The sequence below is a fragment of the Sorex araneus genome, chromosome 5 (assembly GCF_027595985.1).
Source record: "Sorex araneus isolate mSorAra2 chromosome 5, mSorAra2.pri, whole genome shotgun sequence".
In the NCBI taxonomy this organism is placed as follows: Eukaryota; Metazoa; Chordata; class Mammalia; order Eulipotyphla; family Soricidae; genus Sorex; species Sorex araneus.
In genome coordinates, this window is record NC_073306.1 from 198,679,630 (window position 1) to 198,705,448 (window position 25,819).

The 25,819-nt window shown below is 42.7% G+C and overlaps 1 protein-coding gene across 1 annotated transcript in view; it reads right to left on the reverse strand.

Moving 5' to 3' along the window:
• CDKL2 (cyclin dependent kinase like 2) overlaps nt 1–25,819 on the reverse strand; it is a 51,830-nt gene continuing 26,011 nt past the window's right edge. Inside the window, exons 8-14 of the mRNA XM_055140492.1 lie at nt 24,160–24,289; nt 22,017–22,315; nt 19,252–19,345; nt 12,715–12,838; nt 12,405–12,511; nt 5,206–5,292; nt 1–2,449 (exon numbers count right to left, since the gene is read on the reverse strand). Coding sequence (XP_054996467.1) covers nt 5,227–5,292; nt 12,405–12,511; nt 12,715–12,838; nt 19,252–19,345; nt 22,017–22,315; nt 24,160–24,289 — 820 coding nt within the window. The 3' untranslated portion in view covers nt 1–2,449; nt 5,206–5,226. The remainder of the gene's footprint in view (nt 2,450–5,205; nt 5,293–12,404; nt 12,512–12,714; nt 12,839–19,251; nt 19,346–22,016; nt 22,316–24,159; nt 24,290–25,819) is intronic.

A 25,819-nucleotide genomic window follows, 5' to 3' on the forward strand; every position in this document is an offset into this window, starting at 1 on the left:
TTCAGTAAGACACAGTAATATTTATTAATTCAAAAATACATACACACAGCAAGCTCATTTCCCTTGACCAGCACAAACATATATTTTCTATCAGTACATGATTTTATCATACCCTTGTAAAGTGAAGCACAATGAATTATTTTGGTTCTGTACCTTAGTCCCAGTTTGCAAAAACACTCCCAACTGTTCTTTGAGTACTTCTGTCAGGGTTTTAAGCAAGTAGAATCTTTAAGTCTTTTTTGGTTTTGTTTTGGAGCCACATCCAGCCATACTTAGGGCTTATTCCCGACTCTGCACTCAGGAATCACTCCTGGAAGGCCCTGGAGGACCATATGGGATGCTGGCGATTGAACCTGGGTTGGCCGCGTGCAAGGCAAGCGCCCTACCCACTGTCTTCTCTCTCCAGCCTGGATCCTCAATCTTAACTTAGATTCATAATAAATAATTCCTAGTTCCTTGATTCTAAGGTTCGTAAAACACGTTCGAAAGAAAAGATGCACAAAGCAAACCTGGAAATGGAAGGCAACTGATCTAAGATGCTGGGACGCTGAGGTGCTGTTTTCATACTGATCTTTAAAGTAACCTTGGGGGCAGAGAGATTGCACAGCAGGTGGAGAATGTGCCTTGCATGGGGCTGTGCCGGGTTCTGTCCCTGGAGCCCCGTATGGTCCCCCGAGTCCACCAGGAGTGACCCCTGAGCACAGAACAAGGATTAACCCTGAGCACCACGTGGTGTGGCTCAAATATAAAAGCAAAAACAAAAACCCATTGAAATCAGAGCCACTTGGCTTTTTAAGTCTTGTCTGCTTTCTGTTCTAGAGAGTTGGCAACATTTTTCAAAATAAAAATAATATTTTAATTGAATCTTACAAATGCCTACACATTAATTTTGATCATTTTAACCATAACAATCTAATCTGGTCAAAGGTTAAAGGAAGAATGTCAAAATTAGACCAAATTTTCATTGACCTGCCATAAATTTATACATTTATATACCTTATTTTTGACTCTTTCTGAACATCCTACTCTTTTGAAGCCAAGTTTTCTAAGGGCAGAATTTCAATATAAAGCTTCTGAGAGTTAAAAAAAAAGTGTTAAATTCTTGTGCTAAACTCTAGCCAATAACTTTTGAAATACACAATACACTACTAATAGGTCTGGTTAAAATTTTTTAAAAAAGACAAAAAAACCAAACATGCAATTTTTTTCCCTTACCGTAATAATCACTATCTAAATGATAAATGCAGAACATGACTAGAAACCCAGAAACCAAAAACTTGGAGCTAAATGATTTTAACTCTCCCATCTCAAAGTTATAGATTAAAAACTGGACTAGGAAAGATATGTGGAGTGTAGGTAAATTACATGGAGCGTGGGTAAATAATTCTGTACCTTAGTAAAAAGTTTTTGGGAAGCACTAGGTGTTTAAAGAAACTAGGAGACAGGAACACCCCTGAGTTCTAAAACAAACCTCAGTGGACAGGATTAATGTTCAAAACAGGAACTCTTCTTAGCTGGGGAGTTTGATCCAAATGGGCCCAGGAGAGTTATTAGTTCCAGTCATGGTAACCCTGTGTGCCATCTCTTAATTTTTATATATACCTTGTCCCTCTCAATTAGAAGCATAGTACCAACTCCACGACATTTAAAAAATTTTTTTAATTTACCACTATAGTTCATACAAAAACAGCAGCACCAGAATCTAAAAACACAAAGAACTATCCAGTGACAGAGTTGTATAAAATCATTAGAAATAAAAGCTTCCTCTTCCAAATATCTTTTTTGGAAATTGTAGCATGTTTCTTATAAGAGACCAGTTTTCAGTAAAACACTGATCATAGTGTAACAATAATCACAGGGAACAAAGATATACAGCTATCCACAGAAAGTAGATACATTGACTCCCAAGGTTAGAAACAAGGAAAACCCACATGTTAAAATGTGCTTTTACAGTTAAGTTAGAATAAAAAAAACATTTTCTTTTACTGATCCTAGGGTTGTTTTTGTTTTCATTTTCTCCAGCTGATTCTACCATTTATTACCTACCTCCACTAAGCGCACTTTACACAAACACAGACATTTATACCAACGCCGAGTTCAGTTCAATGCACGAACACTCCCCCCACTACATTTCTCCCTACCTTTTTACTTTTACTCACATGTAATTTGAGAGTTTTAAATATACAATCAACTAATAGTAAATACACACTCATGTAACAAGAGCCACCGTAATTTTGCTGGATATATCTTGAAATAGCTTCAGGGGTCTCCAGACACTTGCTCGGTGTTCCTCTGAAACGTCTGGAGTCTTTAATTGGCCCTCTTTGGCAAGGACTTTCTCAGAAAACCGAGGCAGTTCAAAAGCAAACCATGAAGCTTGTAAATCTCTTCTTCTGCGATGTCAGCGTTCCGTTGCCAGAGGATATTAGCACAAGTGCCAGAGCAGCATCTAAAAAGCACAGAGACGAGTGAGCAAAGATTCTACCTAAGGTATTTTTAGAAATAAATTCTCTTGGGGCTGGAGCGATAGCATAGCGGGTAGGGCGTTTGCCTTGCATGTGGCCGACCCGGGTTCGAATCCCAGCATCCCATATGGTCCCCTGAGCACCGCCAGGAGTAATTCCTGAGTGCAAAGCCAGGAGTAACCCCTGTGCATCGCTGGGGTGTGACCCCAAAAGCAAAATTTAAAAAAAAAGGAAAGAAATTCTCTTTCAGCGCTTTGTCAGTGTTGTGTGTGCAATAGTCGCCCGTCATCTGTGAGAGGCATGTTCCAGGGTTCAAGGGGCTGAGGGAACCACAGAGAATGACCCCCCTTATGGGCTCTCTAGTGTTCTTATAGGGACATACCTGAATGGAAGTTCCATTTCTAAACTGGGCGCAGTAGGAAATTAACTATAGTCATAACGTTAGAACAATGATAGCAATTCATAATAAAAGCTCTAGGAAATATCTCTCAAACAATTTGGGGGCAGTGCTCAGAGTTAACTCCTGGCTCTGCACTCAGGAGTGACTCCTGGCAGGTTCACGGAACCATATGGGGTGCCAGGGATGGAACCTGGGTTGGCTGTATGCAAGTCAAGAGTCCTACCCACGGTACTATTGCTCCAATCCCTCGCAAACAATTTTTTAATTGTGACTAGGACCATGCCCAAAGGTTCTTGGGGGACCAATAGAGTCACATCCAGCTATACTTAAGGGTCATGAAGTACTTGGGGTCAACTCCAGGGCCTTGTATATGCAAGGCATGTGGTCTATTATTGGAGTCACATCCCTGGTTCTTCTGAAAAAAATCTGTGGTAAATACTGCAACTACAGCTGGTAATTAAAACTATAGGACAAAAATCTCGGACAAGGGTAAATTAACATATTGATTGATATTTTTGGGTAAATGAGATGTAAAAAACCTTAGTTTACAAGTATAAGCACTGTAGCACTGTCATCCCGTTGTTCATTGATTTGCTCAAGCAGGCACGAGTAACGTCTCCATTGTGAGACTTGTTTTTACTGTTTTTGGCATACCGAATATGCCAGGCTTTGCCGTGAGGGTGGGATACTCTCGGTAGCTTGCTGGGCTCTCCGACAGGGTCGGAGGAATCGAACCAGGTCGGCCTCATGCAAGGCAAACACCCTATCTGCTGTGCTATTACTCCAGTCTGGAGTGATAGTTTACAAGTATAGAAAACAAAATTTAAATTTTAGGATAATTAGGAACCAAATTTATTATGTATAACATACCAGCTCCTTTTATGTGAATAATTGCAATGTTTGACAAAACTGATTCAAGTTTTGTGGAACCTGTAGTTTAGATAGTTGTGTAAATTACTTACTCACAACTCATATCAAGAAACTCAAGTAAATAAATGACAAAGACTTCTCCCAAAATCTTGGAAGGGGTCTGTGCAAATGAGGGAATAACACTTACATTTTGGGGGCCTTGCCTCACTACAGCAATAGTACAGCAGGTAGGGCACTTGCCTTGCATGCAACCAACCTGGATTCACTCCCTGGTACCCTGTGTGGCACCACATATGGCCTCCTGAGCCCTGTTAGAAGTGAACCTGGAGGGCAAAGCCAAGATTAACTCCTGAGCACCACCAGGTGGGGCCAAATATAAACAAAACCAAAAAACTTCCATTTTGTTTACTGCATAGTAAATTCAAATCTGATGCAGGTTCTAAACTAAGCAATAATGATAATGTGACATTTTATTATCACCACATTTTACAGAATTAATGAGAAGTAGACTTGAATGGCTTCACTAAGGTCACATGGCAAAGTATTACTAATAAAACATGCACCGTATCTTTTTGTTTTCATCACTGTCACTGTCATCCCATTGCTCATCGATTCGCTCGAGCGGGCACCAGTAACATCTCCATTGTGAGACTTGTTGTTACTGTTTTTGGCATATCCAATATGCACGGGTAGCTTGCCAGGCTCTCCAAGAGGGGCAGAGGAATCGAACACGGGTCGGCCGCATGAAAGGCGAACGCCCAACCGCTGTGCTCCAGCCCAAAAGAAAAAGGGGGGGCCACATATTGTCCTAAATTCACATTTCCCTGTTCAATATAATATGAGATTAATTTAAGAGTAAGAAAGGGCTAGAGCTATAGTACGGCGGGTAGGGCCTTATTATATAGGGCCTTGCACAAGGCCAACCCGGGTTTGATTCCCAGTATCCAGCACCGCCAGGAGTAATTCCTGAGTGCAGAGCCAGGAGTAACCCTTGTGCGTTGCTGGATGTGACCCAAAAAGTAAACAAAACAAAACAAAACAAACAAACAAAAAAGAGTAAGGAAAATTTACTCTATAGAAAGCAATTTCATCCCAGAGAAAAAAAACTGTTTTTTTTTAAGTAGCAAACTTGGGGGCTCAAGAGACACTGTAGTGGGAAGGGCACTTGCCTTGCACGCGTCCCACCCTGTTTTGATCCCAGCATTCATATGGTCCCTTGAGCACCACAAGGAGTAATTATTGAGTGCAGAATCAGGAATAAGCCCTGAGCATTGTGGGTGTGGCACCAAAACCTAAAAGTAATCTTAAAAAATAAAATAAAAATAAAGTGGCACTACTTGAGTCCCTCAGGAGTTCTCATGGGACCTGTTGATTGGAGAATGTTTAGACTAAGAAATTTGGTCTTTATCAGGCTAGATAATATTTTGCATGTAAAGATTCACAGCTTTAAGTGTAACAAATCCCACCTACCTGGTTTAGAACCAAACTGATTCAGTGCTGGTGTTCCACCCGAGGTAAATCAGCCTCTGGATTATCTGATAGAGGAGATCTTGATACCTAGAAAGTAATAATTAAACATTTTAGAGTCAAAAGTTCCACTCCTTTAAAGTTACAACATTCTGGTTGACCAATTATCAGATGTCCCAAACAGACTTTTTAAAGCTCAAGTAGCTTGCAGAAAATAATGCAGTTAGTTCTATTTCAACCTCTGTTTATTCACATGGTAAAAGATGCTTCCCATGCACTAGGACAGTATAAAACCATTATAACTAATCTCTCCTACTTATTATCAAACAAATGAAAGCCTTTTGAGAAAGAAAGAACTGCATATGGAGGAAAGGAGTCATAACATAGAGCTGTGACTTCAACATAGAGGTAGTTTGTAATTTTGTTTTATACTCTTATTGACTGCTCAAAGGCCAGATCCTAGTCTTAAAATAGTAAAGAAGAGCAAGAAGCTAAATGTCTGGAGGTAGAAACAAATCTCACCTTTATTGCTAGAAAAAAAAAATAGGAGAGGGGCTGGAGCGATAGTACAGCAGGTAGGGCATTTGCCTTGCACGCGGGTGACCAGGTTCAATTCCCAGCATCCCATACGGTCCCCCGAGCACCGCCAGGAGTGATTCCTGAGTGCAGAGCCAGGAGTCAGCCCTGAGCATCACTGGGTGTGACCCAAAAAGCCAAAAAGTAAAAAATAAAATAGGAGAACAGTCAATCCAAAACGTACACAAGGAATTTTGGAGGAAGAGATCTAGGGAGCGAATCCTCTAAAGCTGTGTATATTGTTTAGTTATTAAAGCCAGGGCTTCTGCAAGGTAAATGCTCGACTACTGAGCTACATCCCTCACCCTAGCTCCGTGTCTCAGTGCTGCACACATAGGATAGCTCTAAAACAGTATAACAAAGACCCAGAAAACTGAACTGAGGTTTGAATTATCTGAACAAGTCTCTGACTGACCCCCAACTAATACAAGTGCAGGAAAGATGCTAATTTGTATACGAAAAAATTTGGAGTGACTGGAGAATTAGCACAGCGGGTGGGACATTTGCCTTGCACTCGGCCAACCCGGGTTCGATTCCCAGCATCCCATATGGTCCCCTGAGCATTGCCAGGAGTAATTTCTGAGTGCGGAGCCAGGAGTAACCCCTGTGCATCACCAGGTGTGACCCAAAAAAAGGAAAAAAAGAAAAAGTTTGGAAACTAAGATTTGAACCACCTTGCACAGAAAGTAAGGTAGAATTTATAGGATAAGCAACACTTGGATGACTCCTGCTGAAGCAAGAATCTCTTCACCAGAGGGGCCAGGGAGACACTCAAGAGGCTGGAGCGCATGCTTGGCCTGTGGGAACCTTACGTTCAATCCCCAGCAATGCAAGGTTGGCCCCTGAATACCAGGAGTTGCCTTGAAGTCCCCCCAGGTATGGACCCAAAATTTTAAAAAAATTAAATGAAGCCTCAAATTAATAAAATTAATAAAATCTATAACAACCTAGAGACTACCAGTAGAATATTCACAATGATCTGGATGCACTGTAGCACTGTTGTCCTGTTGTTCATCGATTTGCTCGAGCGGGCACCAATAACGTCTCCATTGTGAGACTTGTTACTGTTTTTGGCATATCGAATACACCACGGGTAGCTTTCCAGGCTCTGCTGTGCCGGTGGGATACTCTCAGTAGCTTGCTGGCTCTCTGAGAGGGGCAGAGGAATCGAACCCGGGTTGGCCGCATGCAAGGCAAATGCCCTATCCGCTGTGCTATCGCTGCAGTCCAATGATCGAAATAGTATGGTTGGGTAGGGGACTTGTATTGCACAAGGCAGACCAAGGTTCCATCTTCAACATCCTAAATATTGTCCCCCAAACCCACCAGGAGTGACCCGAGTACAGAGACAGAAGTAACTCCTGAGCACCACCCAGTGTGGTCCACTAATAACAACAACAGAAAGGTAAAGTGTGATCAACTCTCAAGGGAAAATGAAATTAACCAACATTAATCATAAGACAGCCCAACTGAAATTTTATATGCATAGTAATAACAGACACACTTGAAGCAGGCATTATAATTATGATACATGAAGGAAAACATAGTTGAAATTAATGAAGTGGCAGAAATAAGAATTAGAGAAGCACTAATGAAGAAGCAAGTGGATACTTTCAGACAAAAAATATACAGCATCTAAATTTTTTTAAATGATTAAGTGATTAGAGTAAAAATGGCAAAAGTCAAAGAATTTGAAGATTGAGCAGTAGAAATTTCATTTTAAGTAAATTTTGGTAGTTTGTCATTTCCAAGGTCCATTTCATCCAAATTTTAAAAAGTTTATGTTCATTGTTCCTTATGATCTTTCTAACACTTGGTGGGGTCTGTAGCAATACCTTTGAGCTTAATTTCTAATGTGGATAACTTGTCTCTCCTCTTTTCCCTTTTTCAGTCTTGTTAGAGATTTATCCATTTTACTCATCTAAAAACCTTTCAGTTTCATTAATTTTTCTACATTGTTTTTATGGTTTCAATTGGTTGATTCTGGCTCTTAAATTCCTTATTTAGAGCGGGAGGAATCAATAGTACAGTGGGTAAGCCACTAGCATTGCATGTGGCAGACCCGAGTTCAATCCCTGCGTGCAGAACCAAGAGTCAACCCTGAGCATCCACTCCACCACCGCGATTTCTTATTGACTTTTTTTCTCCTTGGAGTCTACTGTGTTCTTCCTTTTCTATATTCTTGAAGTTAAAACTTTGGCTACTGACTTGAGACTATTTCTTCTTAAAAGATACAAGCACTTAAAATAAAAAGATATAAGCACGTAGGGCTGGAGGTAAAATTAAGGCACAATGAAGTCACCTCAGAAGCAAAATAATTTGTCATCATCAGACCTGCTCTGTCTAATGCTGAAGATAGTTTTCCGGGAGCGGGAGAGCACTGCACGCCGCTGACCTCACACCACTGCCAGGGCAACAACGCCCGGGCACGGGGCTGCCAGTCGCTCCAGCCAGGAGGGAATCTGCGCTGGATGTAAGGGGAGGAGCGACAAGGAACTTCCTGACACCCTGTAGTTCCTATAGGGTCGCGCATCTTCCTGCCCTCGGGAATCCACTCTTCCCGGCTACTCCTCCACCCTCGGCGGGGCTGTTCTCGTGTCCACCTTGGATGAGCCGCCAAACAGGGCCGGTGGGAAACGTAGCCGAGCATCCGAATTTCCTCCAAGTGGTGGCTTTTGTTCCAGAAAGTCCGTATCTGAGTCAGGCCCAGGCCCCAGGGCCCGAGTCGGGAAGGCGCCAGCCTTGCACGCAGCCCATTCGAGTTCGGTCCCCAGCGCGGGTAGAGCAGCCGCGTAACCCCTGAGATAGACGTGTTCTCCCTCCCTCAATAAGCAAGAAAGGAAAAGAAGACCCTGGCCCTAGCAAGGCGCCTAAGTTGCACTGGGAAACCTCCCAGAAAGGGGAAACTGAGTCTGCGCAGACAGGGAAGAAGGAAGCGCCTTGCTTAGCAGATGCCCGCCCCCTCACAGAGGGCCCAGGCTCTGGCGGTGCTACTGGGTTCTTTTTTTTTTTTTTTTTTTTGAGTCACACCTGGCGATGCACAGGGGTTACTCCTGGCTCTGCACTCAGGAACTACCCCCTGGCAGTGCTCAGGGGACCACATGGGATGCTGGGAATTGAACCGGGGTTGGCCATGTGCAAGGCAAATGCCCTACCCGCTGTGCTATTTCTGCAGCCCCTCTGGCAGTGCTATTGGGGTTTCACAGCGAAGAAAAGTCCTGCTGAGAGCACCGAGTTCCCACGGAATAAATACTCCAGAGCATCTTAGAGAATACTGAGTAAGATGTGGCAACACTGTGGACCTGAGGTGGTGGGCACGAGCCCGCAGTGCCCGTTAGTAGTTTGGATGAATACAGCACCGTCTCTTAGGGTGGAGATGCTCTGCTGAGTGGGACGGGGACAGCATCCAGGCCACTCAGCGACCCATCATGAAGCTTCTCACAGGGAAGCTGGCAATGGGCCCTGCTGTCCACGAACTCCAAGTCCTTTCGGTCATTTCACCCAAGACCCCGCGTGGGACGCCTCCCACGGTCCCCACCCCCAGCCCCCAAAGGCTTGCTGACTACCCGGAGAACGCCACTATGCACTCTCAGCGCCTCAGCAAAAAAGGCGCTGGCTCAGGACATTCAGGCTGAGAAAAGGGACATTCCTCTGTAGAAGACACTCAGGCCGCGCGGAATGACACAAACTGAGTGAATCTCAGGGGGAACACCAGAATTACCCACAGACTGGTGCCCGAGGGGTCCCTGGTTATCAGAGGTGGCAGGGACAGCTGCCTCAGAGCTCCTCGCCCATGAAGCGTCACCCCAGGCTGGTTAAGTGTCCCAGGGAAGGAAGAAGGCTCCGGAGTCAGAATCAAGCCCTGCACGGTTAGCCTCTGAAACGTGCTGACCGTGGGCCTCATGTCCTTGGCTGGTTTTCCCGGGCAGATCGTACTGGGAAAACTGGATTCCTGAGCGGCCTTATCGGGAAGGTGACCGCAGATCCCGGTTCACTGCTGCACGTTTTGTTCTCCACTAGCAGACAGCAGCCTCTTTCCCGCGAAAGCCTCCTGATTCGAAAGCTGAAGTGCACTGTCTCGTGCCACCCACACCGTGCCTCCCTTGGCTGCGTGGAGGTGCACAGGGTGTCATCCCCTGCCCCTCCCTGACTCTCAGAAGGCTCCCAGCGTCTTCGACTCCTTAGGATTGCAAGGGCGCTGAGGTAAGAATGTGCCTACGACACGAAGTGGTCTCATTCCTAAAGTAGTAGAGGAATTATTTATTTTAGATGCCATTTGGTGGGCTGAAAAAGAATTCAAAGGGGGCCGGAGCGATAGCATAGCAGGTAGGGCATGTACCTGGCATGAGGCCTACCTAGGTTTGGTCCCCAGCACCGACATGGCCCCTTGAACCAGCCAGGAGTACTCTAAGGGCACAGAGCCAGGAGTAAGTCCTGAGCACCGAGTACATTTCAAAGCACTTTGCCTTCCTTTGCTAAACCAAACCCCTACAAACTCAAATTATTTGGGGCTGGAGCAATAGCACAGCGGATATGGTGTTTGCCTTGCATGCAGCCGACCTGGGTTCAATTCCCAGCATCCTATATGGTCCCCTGAGCACCGCCAGGCGTGATTCCTGAGTGCAGAGCCAGGAGTAATCCCTGTGCATTGCCAGGTGTGACCCCAAAAAAAAAAAAACTCAAATTATTCTCTGGAAGCACTTTTATAATGAAAAAGAGAGAACTGGGGCAAGGGAGAGCGTTGAAAGGGCGGGAGTGCACCTTCATACCACACTGGCCCCCAACCGCCATAAAAGAGAAAACAAATAAATGTAGTTCCAGAGCTCCGCTCTTTGAAAGATTAAATTGCAAGTGAATGCAGTGATACAATAAACAATATGGTGAGGCGAACACAAACACAGCCTTGAGTCCATTCAGAGAGGTGTCCTTTGCAGGCTGGGAGAAGTGCAGCAGTCAGAGTGGCACACACGGGCACACGCCAGGCTACTTTTGACTTCTGGCTTCCGAAGCATCGCTGGGTGTGGCCCTGGAGGCCCCGCACAGCAAGTCTGAGCAACTTCGTGTCTTTGCATTCTTTTGTTGAGCCACAAGAATCACAGTGGACTCGGGCCCAGATGAGATCCGGAGCAGCCGCGCATGACACGGCCCCCTCTGCTCCTTAAAGACTATGATCCGGGAGGTCTACTAACCCATTTTGGCACCCAGAGACTTATAGAAATACATCTAGACTGTAATCTGAGCTAAAACAACAGAAATCCAAAACCGCGAGGCCGCTGTGCGCTATAATCTTCATTCTCAGCAATAGAAAACAAACTTTCAAATGATGCCTTTTCAGCAGGTTTGATTGTTGGGGGAAAATTCCAAATAATAATAGTCAGTTCTCTGTTGAAATATTGAATGTATCCAAAGAATAGAGAGAATAAAGTGAAGATCATTGGCCACTCAGGTGCGGGGTAGGTGCGGGAGGGGGGTATATTGGGGTTCTTGGTGGGGGAACAGGTGCACTGGTGAAGGGATGGGGGTCTGATCATTATATGACTGAGACTTAAACCTGAAAGCTTTGTAACTTTTGTCACGGTGATTCAATAAAATAAAATTTAAAAAAAAAATCACAGTGGACTCCTGGGCCTCCAGAGTACCACTTAGGAGCCCCCCAATAAATTAACAACTAAATATGATTGTTTGGGGCTGGATTGACAGCACAGTGGGTGGGTCGTTTGCCTTGCATGCAGCCAACCTGGGTTCAATTCCCAGCATCTCATATGGTCCCCCAGCACTGCCAGGAATAATAGGAATTACTATTCCTATTATTCCTATTATTAGTGCAGAGCCAGGAGTAACCCCTGTGCATCGCTGGGTGTGACCCAAAAATCAAATACATAAATAAGTAAATAACTTTATAAAATAAAAGCCAAAACATTAACACTATGACAATGTTATCATAATTATAAAATTAATTTTTATAAGCTAAAATATGTAGTTATGGTACTTAGTATAAAGAACAATACAACAAATTTTTACTAGCAAAACAGTTTTTTTAATTTCAATTTTTCGTTGTTTTTGGGCCACATGTGGCTGTGCTTAGGACTTACTCCCACCTTTGTGCTCAGGGATCACTCCTAGTGGTGCCTAAAGAACCAAAATGGGTACTAGAGATTGAGCTTGGATCAGCTGCATGCAAGGCAAGTGTCCTGTTTTCTGTACTGTTGCTCCAGCTTCAAACATTTTTGCAGGGGAAAGAGAGTCACACCCAGCAGTGCTCAGGACCTACCCATGGCTCTGTGCCCAGGGATCACTCTTGGTGGGGCCCAGGGGACCATATGTGGTGACTGAACCCAAGTCAGCTGCATGCCAGGCATGGGCTTTTCCTGTTGTACCATCTCACTATGCAATGCCAAAACCAGTAACAATAAGTCTCCCAATGAGAGACGTTACTGGTGCCCGCTCGAGCAAATCAATGAGCAACGGGATGACAGTGACAGTGACAGTGACCATCTCACTAGCCTCACAAGCAAAATTTTTTAGATCCCCTAAGTAAACCTGTCTAGTCAATAGCAAAATCACTCTAAATACTTTACAGGGAGTATGAGAGACCCAAATCCTATCCAGCTCACAAAAAGTATTACCTGATATAATGCAATACTTGACGCATGAAGTTCAAGAGTGGCCAGAGAGGGAATTCGAGATTCTGAAAGATTTCTGTTCTCTTTTCTTATTAGCCTGGACTGTGTAGCTAAATATAACCAAAAACATAGCAATAAAAATTTAGACTTTTTTGTTTTAAAACTCTATATCTGTTCCTCAGTAAGTACTTACTGTACATAAAAAGTCTGTTATTTCTTAAATATTATGAAGTTTTATATTGAATGTTCTGTTTAACATACATTTTAAGTAATATGAAACAAAAAGCTAATAAATTTAAATACTATAAAATACCTATGCCTTCCAAAGCTCTTAGTTCAGGGAGATGATTATAGTTTAGTTCAGGCAAACGGACATCTGTCTTTGAGTATTCTCTTCTTTTCTTATTTGCTTGAAGAATATTCTTTTCACTGGTGACCTGGTATGATCAAAATGGTTAGTGCAAATGAATTAACTTCCTAGTGAGCAAAGCCTTCTCTCTTTTGTAACTATGTTTATCTCCTAAAATTATGGAACTGAAGGACTAGCATAAAACAAAATCTTAAGAGTAGCAAATAGGGGCCGGAACAATAGTACAGCGGGTAGTGTGTGCCTTGCATGCGGCTGATCTGGGTTCGATACCCAGCATCCCATATGGTCCCCCAAACACTGCCAGGAGTGATTCTTTTTTTCCCCTTGCTTTTTGGGTCACACCCGGCGATGCACAGGGGTTACTCCTGGCTCTGCACTCAGGAATTACCACTGGTGGTGCTCAGGGGACCATATGGGATGCTGGGAATCAAACCTGGGTTGGCCGCATGCAAGCAAACGCCCTACCTGCTCCAGCCCCAAGAGTGATTCCTGAGTGCAGAGCCAGGAGTAACCTCTGAGCATTGCTGGGTGTGACCCAAAAAGAAAAAAAAAGTAGTAAGTAACACAGAAAACATTTTCATTGAAATTTTTCAAATCACTTTGTCATTTAATAAAAATAGCTAACAAGTGAGTTATTTGGTTGCTATGAGCTTTTTTTCTTCTCTGCTGATAATGTTTAAAAATAGTAAAGTGAATCGTAGCAGTAGTTCTTCAGTCCTGCATCTTTCTAAATTTGATATTTTCCCAATCTACTTGAAGCTCAGAGTCAAGATTATTTGCCACATTTTCAAAATAAATTTACTTTGCTAAAAGAGAGGAATCATATGTATCCAATGAAATTATATGTATTTGTAGACAACATCTAAGCTTATGTCACGAAGCACACGCATGTTTAATGGCAATATGAGGTCAGAGAGGCTCCTGGACTCCTTGAGCTTCATAGTCCGTGAATTGTGCCTCTGTGGCAACAAAGAGACTTTGGGAGTCCGATAATGAGCTTTGGAATTTCTCAAAAGAAGTAGTGGCTTGCTCTCTTAAATAGAACCAGTGTCTGGGGCTGGAGTGATAGCACAGGGGGTAGGGCGTTTGCCTTGCACTCGGCCAACCCAGGTTCGATTCCCAGCATCCCATATGGTCCCCCGAGCACCGCCAGGAGTAATTCCTGAGTGCAGAGCCAGGAGTGACCCCTGAGCATAGCTGGGTGTGACCCAAAAAGCAAAAAAAAAAAAAAACAAAAAAAAACTAGAACTGGTGTGAAGGTCATAAAATAAAATAGTTACATGTATTAAATTTACATACTCAAAGTGTGACAAAAATGTGCAAGAAATGTTTATAGTAATATATTTATTCACTTTTCTCATAATTAGGGCACAGGAGAGGGTACTTATCTTCAACCCAGAAGTTGAAGAGAGGCTTAGGCTTCAGTCTGCCTCCGTCAATTTTCATTAAGGAAAACGTGTATAGAATATATAAATCTTCCCCCCACTGACATTTATCTCCTTTCTTGATTGCCTCTTCCAAAGGAGAATAAAGAGAGAAAAATCTGAAAGTACCAGCCAGCACCGATTTTCTGCAATGCCTGAATGAAGGCTAATTTCAATTTCGGAAAAGTGCTATTGAGTCAGCTAGTTTGAAAAGCCTTTCTAATCAAAACAGTCTCCCAAGCAGACCAGGAATGTGAACTAGAAATATCCGCAAAGGAATCAGTAGGGGATACAAAAAAAGAAAAGTGCTATGAATATAGAAAATTTAGGGTGAGAATAATAAAAAGACAAACAAATGTAATATCTAAGTTATGAGACATTAAAGAAAAAGAATAAAATTTTCAAATGTCAATACTCCCCAAAACATAATACAGATTCAATGAGGCCCCTATAAGGATACCCATGGCATTCTTCAAAGAAATAAACAAAACATTCCTGAAATTCATATGGAACAATAAAGCCCCATGAGTAACTAAAGCAATCCTTGGGAAAAAGGAGGTGGGTGGCATCACTTTCCCCCACTTCAAACTGTACAAAGCAGTCACTGTCACTGTCACTGTTATCCCATTGCTCATTGATTTGTTCAAGCGGGCACCAGTATCCTCTCATTGTGAGACTTACTTGTTACTGTTTTTGGCATATCCAATATACTATGGGTAGCTCATCAGGCTCTGCCATGTGGGCTCGATACTCTCGGTAGCTTGCCAGGCTCTCCGAGAGGGGCAGAGAAATCGAACATGGGTCGGCCGAGTGAAAGGCGAACGCTACCGCTGTGCTGTCGTTCCAGCTCGTACAAAGCAGTAGTAATTAAAATAGCACATGATATCAGAATAGAAACAGACCCACAGACCAATGGAACAGAGTTTAATATTCGGTCACAGACTCAAATATATGGTCACTTAATCTTTGATAAAGGAGCAACAAAAGTGAAGTGGAGCAAGGAAAGCCTCTTCAACAAATGGTGCTGGGAAAACTGAAGAGCAACTTGCAAAAAAATGAACTCAGACCTCTGTCTAACACCAGGCACAAAACTCAGATCAAAGTGGATTAAAAACCTCAATATCAGACCTGAATCCATAAGGTACATGGAGGAAAATGAAGGCAGAACCCTCCATGACACTGAAGCTAAAGGCATCTTTAAGGATGAAACACCACTGACTAAGCACGTGAAACAAACATAAACAAAGGGACTACTTTAAACTAAAAGCTTTTGCACCACAAAAGAAACAGTGAACAAAATACAGAGAGAGACCACTGAATGGGAAAAATTATTTACCCAATACCCATCAGATAAGGGGTTAATATCCAGGATATACAAGACATTCGTAGAGATGTAAAAGAAAAGACCTCCAACTCCAGCAAAAACAAGGAGAAGAAATGAATAGAAACTTCCTCAAAAAAGAAATAAAAATGATCAAAAGTCACATTAAAAAAATGCTCCACATTGCTAATCATCAGGGAGATGCAAATCAAAACAACAGTGAGATATCATCTTATACACAGAGACTGGCACACATCAAAATGAGCAAAACAACCAGAGTTGGCACGGATGTGGGGAGAATGGGACTCTCTTTCATCGTTGGTGGGAATGCCAACTGGACCAGTCCTTGTGGAAAACAATATGACATTCCTCAAAAAACTAGAAATTGAGCTTCCATATGACCCTGCAATACTACTTCTGGAAATATGTCCCAGGGTGCAAAAAGGCACAGAAGAAATGACATCTGCACCTGTATGTTGATTGCAGCACTATTCACAATAGCCAGAATCTGGAAACAACCCAAGTATGGTACATGTACACTATGTAATACTACGCAGCTGTTAGGAAAGATGAAGTCATGAAATTTGCTTATAAGAAATGGATATGGAGTGTCATTCTAAGCAAAATGAGTCAGAGAGGGACAGACATAGAATAATGGCATTCATTTGTGGGACATAAAATAATATAACATGAGACTAACTACCCAAGGACAGTAGAGACAAGGGCCAGGAAGATTGCTTCACAGTTGGAAGCCTGTCTTATGTTCTGGGGGAGAAGGCAGCTGGGATAGAGAAGGGATCACTAAGTCAATGATGGTTGGAGGGATCACTCAGGATGGGAGGTGTGTGCTGAAAGTAGATAAAGGACCAAACATGATGGCCTTTCAGTATCTGTATTGCAAACAATAATGCCCCAAAGAGAGAGTATAAGAACGAAATTGTCTGCCAGAGAGGCAGGGGATAGGGTGGAGGGAGGGATACTAGGAACACTGGTGGTGGGAAATACGCACTGGTGGAGGGATGGGTGTTCGATCATTGTATGACTGAAACTCAATCATGAAAACTTTGTAACTATATCTTATAGTAATTAATTTAAATAAATAAAATGGGGAAAAGTGCAAAAAAAACGAAAAATAAAATTTTCAACCTTAAAGATGATGAGAGAAAGAAAATTTATGAGAAAAATACAACCTTTGGTTATGTGTCTATATCTCCATTTCTTTAGCAGAAGAATTCATATACCATGTTTCTTAAGTTGCTTCAATATACTAAGGCACTAGGTCCAGATAAATCCGGAGCTGCTGAGAGCGAAACGGACCCTCTGCGCCTAAAGACTTTGATTCCAGAGACCTTCTAACACATTTTGGCATCCAGCGCAGCTTCTTACAGCAATGCCTGGGACTGTGAGATGGGCTATGCAATTTCTGGCAGAATTTTCCCTGGACTTTATACAGAAATCCAAAACCGCAACTTAACATCTCTTAATTGTCAGAAATGTGAAATGGTTCCTTTTTAGCAGGTCTGACTTTGGGGGGGAAACTCCAAATAATAACAGTGCGTTTTTTGTTGAAATATTGAAGGTAATCAAAGTAGCAGCCATTTCTCTAGACTGTGAACTAAGCAACAGCCCCACGCCAGCCGAGAAGAGGAAATATCTCTCTTCTCTCGGTTGCTTCCCATTTTCAGGGAGAAACTCGGTGTGGCGTCCACCATACTATGAGGCGCGGGAAGGAGGATGAAGGGGGGGGGGGAAGGAAAAGGAAAAAGGAAAAAAAAAGGAGTTATGTACTTGGAGCAGTGGGGCTACATATCTCTTCATTCTAAGCAATGGAAAACTAATTATCGAATGCTTCCTTGGTAGTAGGGCTGTCCTTCTTGGGGGGAAACTCCAACAACAATAGTGAGTTTTGTGTTAAAATATGGAATGTAATCAAGGTAAAGAGAAAATGAAGTGAAATTCATCAGTTATGCAGTTGGGGGAGGGGGGACACGGGCGGGAGGTATACTGGGGTTTTTGGTGGTGGAATATGGGCACTGGTGAAGGGATGGGTGTTTGAATGTTGTATAACTGAGACATAAGCCTGAGAACTTTGTAACTTTCCACATGGTGATTCAATAAATAAATAAATAAATAAAACAAAAAAAGACCTAGTAATTTCCACTGCCAAAAAAAAAAAAAAAACTAAGGCAGTGATTTAGGTGTGGCCTAGAGCAGACAGAAAAGCAAACCCAGCACAAATCCTTGCCCTGGATATTTACAGTCCAGGGAGGGAAGACAGACAATATAGAGAGTTCTAGATTTTTTGTCCCCATTGCATATAGCAATGGGGACAAAAAATTAAAAAATGGGGATAGTGTAATGGGGAAGTAAATGGGTCACGAAATGGGAAGATCTCACGATAAGGTGACATGTGAGCTGAGGAAAGATTCGTGCTCTCTTGGCAAAGAATGTTCCAGAGCATGGGGAAATACAAAACCCCAGCGCGGGGAACACCTGGTCCTATTCTGGGTGTATCAGGGAAATCGGTGTGGTGTGCGACAGAGGAGTCGAGAATGAGGAGCGCTGGAGGAGCAAGGGACCCCGGACCCGAGGGCTACGCGGGCTCCCAGAAGCTCCTTCAGGAAAAACCCTCCGGCGGTGCTGAGTGAAGAGGCCGCTGGACTGAACCCCGAGAACGCGGCCACCCCGGGGAAGTTCAGCCCTCACAGCCTCTCCACACCGCCGTGCCCGAATTCCAGAAGGGCTGAAGGAGCCCTTGGGCGCAGCGTGCTCCTCGGCAGCGCCCAGACAGCAGCAACAGCATCTCTTGAGAAGGAAGCGCCTCTGCACCTTCCCATCACCTTGGACAGGCTTCATTTTCATTTCTTTTTTTTTTTTTTTTTGCTTTTTGGGTCACACCCGGCGATGCACAGGGCTTACTCCTGGCTCATGCACTCAGGATTACTCCTGGCGGCGCTCAGGAGACCATATGGGATACTGGGAATCGAACCCGGGTCTGCCGCTTGCAAGGCAACCGCCCTACCCGCTGTGCTATTGCTCCAGCCCCGGTTTGGGGGCCAACTTGGTGGTGCTCAGGGCTTGCTCCTGGCTCTGAGCTCAGGGGTCACTCCTGCTGGGCACTGGGGGACGAAATGGGGTGCTGGGGACTTGAAGGTGGACCACAGGCACGGGACTGCCCTACTGGCTATGTTCTCTCTCTCTCTCTCTCTCTCTCTCTCTCTCTCTCTCTCTCTCTCTCTCTCTCTCTCTTTCTCTCTCTCTCTCTCTCTCTCTCTCTCTCTCTCTCTCTCTCACACACACACACACACACACACACAGAAACTGATCACTAAGCATTGTGATAAGAGAAGGTACTGTTACTGGAGAAATTAAAATAAAAGCCACTTAAAAGCATCTTACATTTAAACTTCAAAACTTAGGACTTGTTTAACCTTTAAGAAATTCACAGTATTGGGGGTTTGGGGCAGGGGGCATACTGGGGATTTTGGTGGTGGAATATGGGCACTGGTGAAGGGATGGTGTTTGAATATTGTATAACTGAGACATAAACCTGAAAACTTTGTAACTTTCCACATGGTGATAAAATAAAAATTAAAAAAAAGAAATTCACAGTATTATTAAAACAGTAGGATGATACATATACACAATTCTCAGTTATTCACTATCAGTTACTATTAACAAAAGTCTAGGAATCACTGTCGTTTGAGCTTCTGTCAAAGAGAGCAGTTTACTTACTGAGGAGGTCACATTCATATTACAAATGCCTGCTGGAGATTGCTTATTTGGTTTCACAAACGGAATATAGTACTTCTTGGTTTTATCATTCATTCTGTGATAATAAGAACAATAAAGAATTTAAAGTCAGAATCAGCAACAACTCTTTCCAAGGACAGAAACCAAACAATAGAGCGCCAAGTGACATTCAATTTATCAGAACTTAATGATTACTCTTAAAAAGTATGCACAGGTGTGATGGAATAGTCTATCTTTTACTACTTCATGCCCCCCATGGAGATTTTAATTTTTTCTTTCAGCAAAATTCCCCAAAGGAGCTTTTTCTAGAGCACTAAAGGTTCACAGCTATCCCGGTCATGAAGGCCCTTAAAACTAGTAATCACTATATAATTAGCTATAGATTTGCTCCACCTAAAGCAACTCTGCTTTCTTATAACTCTGATGAATTTTTCAAAATCAAATGCCAATACTTTTTAATATAGTCAAAACTTCCTTTGAGGCAGCAACGTGACAAGCATGAAGAGCACCATGTTTAGGGACTCCCAAAGTATATTCCCAGGAGTGGTATTGCTGGGTCATACGGAAGCGCCATTGTTAGGTTTTTGAGGAATGCCCATCTTATTTTCCGAAAAGGCTGGAGCAGTCGGCATTCCCACCAACAATGAACTCCCACCAGCAGAGGGACTTTCTTCCCTTCCTCCCCTCATCTGAGCCAGCACTAGTTGTTCTTGTTCTTTCCAATGTGGGCCAGTCTCTGTGGTGTGAGATGATATCTCATTTTTGTTTTGATTTGCATCTCCCTGATTAGTGATGTAGAGCAATTTTTTATGTGCCTTTTGGGCATTTATATTTCTTCTTCGTGGACGTTTCTTATCATTTCTTCTCCCCATATTTTGATGGGCTTGGATTTTTTTTATTGTAAAGATCTAACACTGCCTTATATATCTTTGATATTAACCCCTGATCAGATGAATTTTGGGTAAATAATTTTTCCCATCCCATGGGATGTCTTTGTATCTTGGTCATGGTTTCTTCTGAGGTACAGAAGCTTCTTAATCTAATGTAGTTCCATTTTTTTTTTGTAGTTCCATTTGTTTATCTTTGTTTCCACTTGCTTGGTCAGTGGTTTTCATCTTTGAAAATGCCCTTAGCTTCAATGTCATGGAGAGTTCTGCAGAAAAAACATCTGCATTTCTATGTTCATTGCAGCACTGTTCACAATAGGCAAAATCTGGAAACAACCTGAGTGCCTGAGAACAGATGTCTAGGTAAAGAAACTATGGTATGTCTACACAATGGAATACTAAGCAGCCATCAGGAAAAATGAAGTCAATTGTCCATGTCTATAAATGGACAGACATGGAGAGTATCATGGACAGATATGGAGAGTATCATGATGAATGAAATGAGTCAGAGGGAGAGGGACAGACCTAGAATGATTGAACTGAATTGTGGGAAGTAACAACAACAACAACAACAACAAAACACATAGTATGAGACTACTACCCAAGGATAGTAGAATCAAGGGCCAGGAGGATTGGTCCACAGTTGGAAATCTGCCTTGAGTGCTGGGGAGAGAAGGCAGTTGGAATAGAGAAGGGATCGCTATGACAGTGACAGTTGGAAATGGTCACTTTGTATAAGACTGCGTGCTCTAAGTAGGTAGAGGAACAGAACATGATAAACTCTTAGTATCTAGGTTGCAAACCATAATGCCCAAAAGGATGAGAGACAGAGAGAGTGAGGTGGGGGGGGACAGAGATAGAGACAGAAGAAAGTGCCTGCAATACAGCACTATTCACAATAGCCAGAATCTGGAAAAAACCCGAGTGCCCTAGAACAGATGAAGAAATTTTGGTACATCTATACAATGGAATACTATGCAGCTGTTAGAAAAAAATGAGGTCATGAACTTTGCATATAAGTGAATCAGCCTGGAAAGTATCATGCTAAGTGAAATGAGTCAGAAAGAGAGAGACAGACATAGAAAGATTGCACTCATCTGTGGAATATAGAATAACAGAGTAGGAGACTAACACCCAAGAATAGTAGAAATAAGTACCAGGAGGTTGACTCCATGACTTGGAAGCTGGCCTCACATTCTGGGGAGAGGGCAACTCAGATAGAGAAGAGAACACCAAGTAAAATGTGGTGGGAGGTCATGCGGGGAAGGGTGATGCGTGCTGAATGTAGACTAGAGACTGAACACAATGGCCACTCAACACCTTTATTGCAAACCACAACACCTAATTAGAGAGAGAGAACAAAAGGAAATACTCTGCCACAGTGGCAAGGTGGGGTGGGGGGAGATGGGATTGGGGGGGTGGGAGGGATGCTGGGTTTATTTGTGGTGGAGAATGGGCACTGGTGAAGGGATGGGTTCTCGAACTTTGTATGAGGGAAACATGAGCACAAAAATGTATAAATCTGTAACTGTACCCTCACGGTGATTCACTAATTAAAAAATAAATTAATTAATTAAAAAAAAGTGCCTGCGATAGATGCAGCTAGGGACGGGGGTAACAGGGGGGGTCTGGGGACACTGCTGGTGGGAAATGTACACAGGTGTTAGCATAGGTGTTGGAACATCGTATGACTGAAATCCAATTATAAACAGCTTTGTAACAGTGTATCTCATGGTGATTCGATTTTTAAAAATTAAAAAAAAAAGGATGAAGAGCACCTATAAGTCTAATAGCAAGGCAATGTGGCTGAATTGACCACTTTCATTTGCAATTTGTATTTAACATTTTCCTAACACATACCTGTAAGTCTGAACGCCTGGGACAGTCCCTATCACAGAATTAAAGGCGGGAGGCACTGCAGAAAGGTTGTGTGCCAGAGGGGGAATTGCCATGCCCGCATTTCTTGTGTTATCCACATGGCCACAGCTGCCCGCTTTGAGGTTCGTTGAAGGTGCTGCTTTCATGTGGCTCGTCCAGTTGTCCTGAAGGCAGCCAGCATTTGGGGCGCGACTGACCTTTTCAGCTTTCTCTCCATCAATATTAGGTCCTCTGAGCTTAAATACTTTGGACTCCTTAGCTTTGGGATCAGCATTAGTATCCTGTCAATGATAAAAATATCAATAACATTAGTGACCTGAGAGAATGAAAGATCACCTCTTTCTTTACCTTGTCAGCTACAGCAGAATTTTATGGATTTGACTTTATTGTGCCTTTGTTTTCTTTTTCTCTTCTTTGTTTTGCTTTTAGTTTTGGGTGAGATCCAATGGTGCTCAGGGTTTATTCCTAATTCAGTGCTTAGGGATCACTACCGGTGATATTCAGGGCACTACATGCAGTGCCAGGAATCAAACAAGGGCCCACCGCATGCAAGGTAAGTGCTTTAACCCCAGTACTCTCTCTCTGACTCCAGTGTTCTTGTTTACTTAGTTCTATCTGTGGAATTAAAACTGAATTCTTGGTCAGACATTTATTTTTAGTTAAATACGATTTATAGCAGCTCTTTGTTTGTGTAGATCATATATAGATCTGGGGCTGGAGCGATAGCACAGCGGTTGGGCTTTCGCCTTTCACGAGGCTAACCTGAGTTCGATTCCTCTGCCCCTCTCGGAGAGCCCGGCAAGCTACCGAGAGTATCAAGCCCGAGTGGCAGAGCCTGGCAGGCTACCCGTGCATATTGGATATGCCAAAAACAGTAACAATAAGTCTCTCAATGAGAGATGTTACTGGTGCCCGCTCGAACAAATCGATGAGCAAAGGGATGACAGTTATATAGATCTGATATCTAGATAAGATTTTAATGCCATTTCTATATACAATTTATATCTATATAGAGAGAGTAAACATGAAAGAGAAATGAAACATGACCCCTTTTTTCCCCTAGGTATTTAGAATCAGAGAAAACAAAATTGAGTTCTTTCTTCCTTAGATTCACTTGAGGAAATGGAAAAAGATGTGAAAGATGTGAATTACTTTATTAACAACAGATCCTGAATATTATACCAGGAAAAGTAAACTTAAAATAAATCAAATATGCAACTCTAAATGAAAATATGCAAGATTGTGGTTTTAAAATGTTCAACTTTATAATAAATTTCTAAAAAATCATATTTTTTTCTCCAATCATTTAAGGAAAGAAATGGTGGTGGTGGTTGTGGTGGTGTGTGTGTGTATGTGTGTGTGTCTGTGTGTCTGTGTGTGTCTGTGTTTATCCATGTGCCTATATGTCTGCACACAGGGTGCAAGTAATCTTAGAAGTGTAGTTTCCTGAAAAATTCCATTGCTCATTCTGGTGCACAGCCTGGAACATAGCAAGCACTTAATATATGATATGCAAATACTTTTTAACTGTAACTACCAGTAGAGGAAATACTGCTAATAAACAACTAGTTGAAAATTATACATTGTTTACTAATCTCAAATTTTCTCCCAAAATGTTAATTTTTTTCAACATATAGATATTTTAATACTAGGCACTGTGATTTGCAGTGCGATTCATGACAATTTCATGCATACAGTGTTCTAATTCCACACCCCCCCCCCCGTCAGCATCCACTTCCTCCCACCACTGTCTCTGTTTCAGGGTGCTCCTCTCTTTCCATCTCCCTTATGCCCCCCACATGTCCCCCTATGGTAAGCTCAGCTCTAAAGGTCACTTCTGAGGTTCTGTAGCCTTTGCCACTTGTTACTCCCTCACTATATTTGTTTAGGTCCCACAGATGAGAGAGCTCATTCTAGATCTGTCCTTTTTCAGGTATCTCCCTTGTCTTACAATGTGGCTGACCCTGGTCCAATCCCCGGCACCACATATGGTCCGTAGAGCACCACCGGTAGCGGCCTTTGGGCACTGCCAGGTTTGCCCCCCACAGAAAACTCCCCCCAATAAAATAAAAAAGAACAGATATACTATATTTAATTTTTAATACATTAAAACATGAACATTTACCTGTACAATGAATGCTTTTCTCTCGTCACCTAAGGAATCATCTTTTTCCTTTTTTCTGTTTTGAAATTTTTTAGATGAAGTAGTACTTCTGGCATCCTTTTGTACTTTTAACTGTAGTTCCCTGGAAAATCTACATTTAAAAAACTACTTGTCAATAAAATAGAATTGTAGGAAATATGAGTTTTAAAATGGTCTTCGATAATAGGGTTAAAGTTTGTAGTGACGTGTAATTTCTGGCTGTACTTTCCCTGGACTTTATACAGAAATTCAAAGCCACGAGGCCGCTGCCATGGCCGCACAACCTATTGTCATTTAATCATCACCAATATGAAATGGTTCCTTCTTAACGGGTCGGACTTTGGTGGGAAATCCTAACAAGAATAGTAAGTCTTTTGCTGAAATATTGAAGGCTACCAAAGTGGTAGCCATCTCTATAGACTGAACTAAGCCATATCCCCACGCTGGCTGAGAAGAAATATCCTTCTTTCTCGGGAAGAAACGCGGCGTGGCGTTAACCATAGTATGATGTCCATTAAGTTGACACGGACCTGGTGGCGTGGGAATGGGATACAAGGGAATAAATTATTATGTACTTGGAACAGCGGGACGCTGGTGGAATCTCGAGCCAGGGCCGATACCAGCATATTACCTTTGGTTCCAGAAACTGCTTGCAGACATTCTACCAGACTATCAACTAAGCCAGAGCCCCACGTAGGCTGATGACGGGAAATAACCATCTTTTTTGGTTTGTTTTCCCTTTGTCAGGCAGCGTGGTGATTACTAAACAGGCATGATCTCGGTGGCGCAGGACGAGGGGGGAAAAAAATAGAAAAGTTATGTAACAAACAGCGGGACTTAATATCTCTACATTCTCAGCAATGGAGAGCCATCAAATGCTTCCTTGACAGTGGGACTGTCTTTTCTTTTTTGGGGGAAACCCTAGCAACAATAGTGAGTTATGTGTTGAAACATGGACTGTAACCAAGATAAAGCGTAAACGAAGTGAAACTTATCACTTACAAGGGCGGGGACTGGGGGGGTGGGAGGGAGCGGGAGGTTTAATGGGGTGGTTGGTGATAGAATATGGGCACGGGTGAAGGGAAGGGTGTTTGAGTATTGTATAACTGACATAATCCTGAGAACTATGTAACCCTCCACATGGTGATTCAATAAAATTTAAATTAAAAAAAATAAATAAATAAAAAAATAAAATGGTCTTCGAGGTATGCATTTTTTTAAAAATGAAGTATAAAACTAGATTCATTTAAAATGAGAAAATTCTGGGTCCAGATGAACAATACTTGAAAGTTAGTCTACCCATCCCCAGAATTCCTGAAAGATTTTCAGGAGCTTCACAAAGTCAGAGCTCTGTGAAAGAACCTGGTTTAATCAAAGAGATGTCTGCGGGAAGGGAGACAATATTTGCACATCATACACTGACAAAGGGCTAATATCTGAGATTATAAAGCACTCACAAAGCTCAACAACCACAAAATCAGACAAACAAACACAAAACAAAGACTTTTTTTAAACAAAGGGGAGGAGATGGGGCCGGAGCAATAGCACATCGGGTAGGGCATTTGCCTTGCACGTGGCCGACCAGGTTCAGTCCCCGGCATCCCATAAGGTTCCCCCAGCACCTCCAGAAGTAATTCCTGAG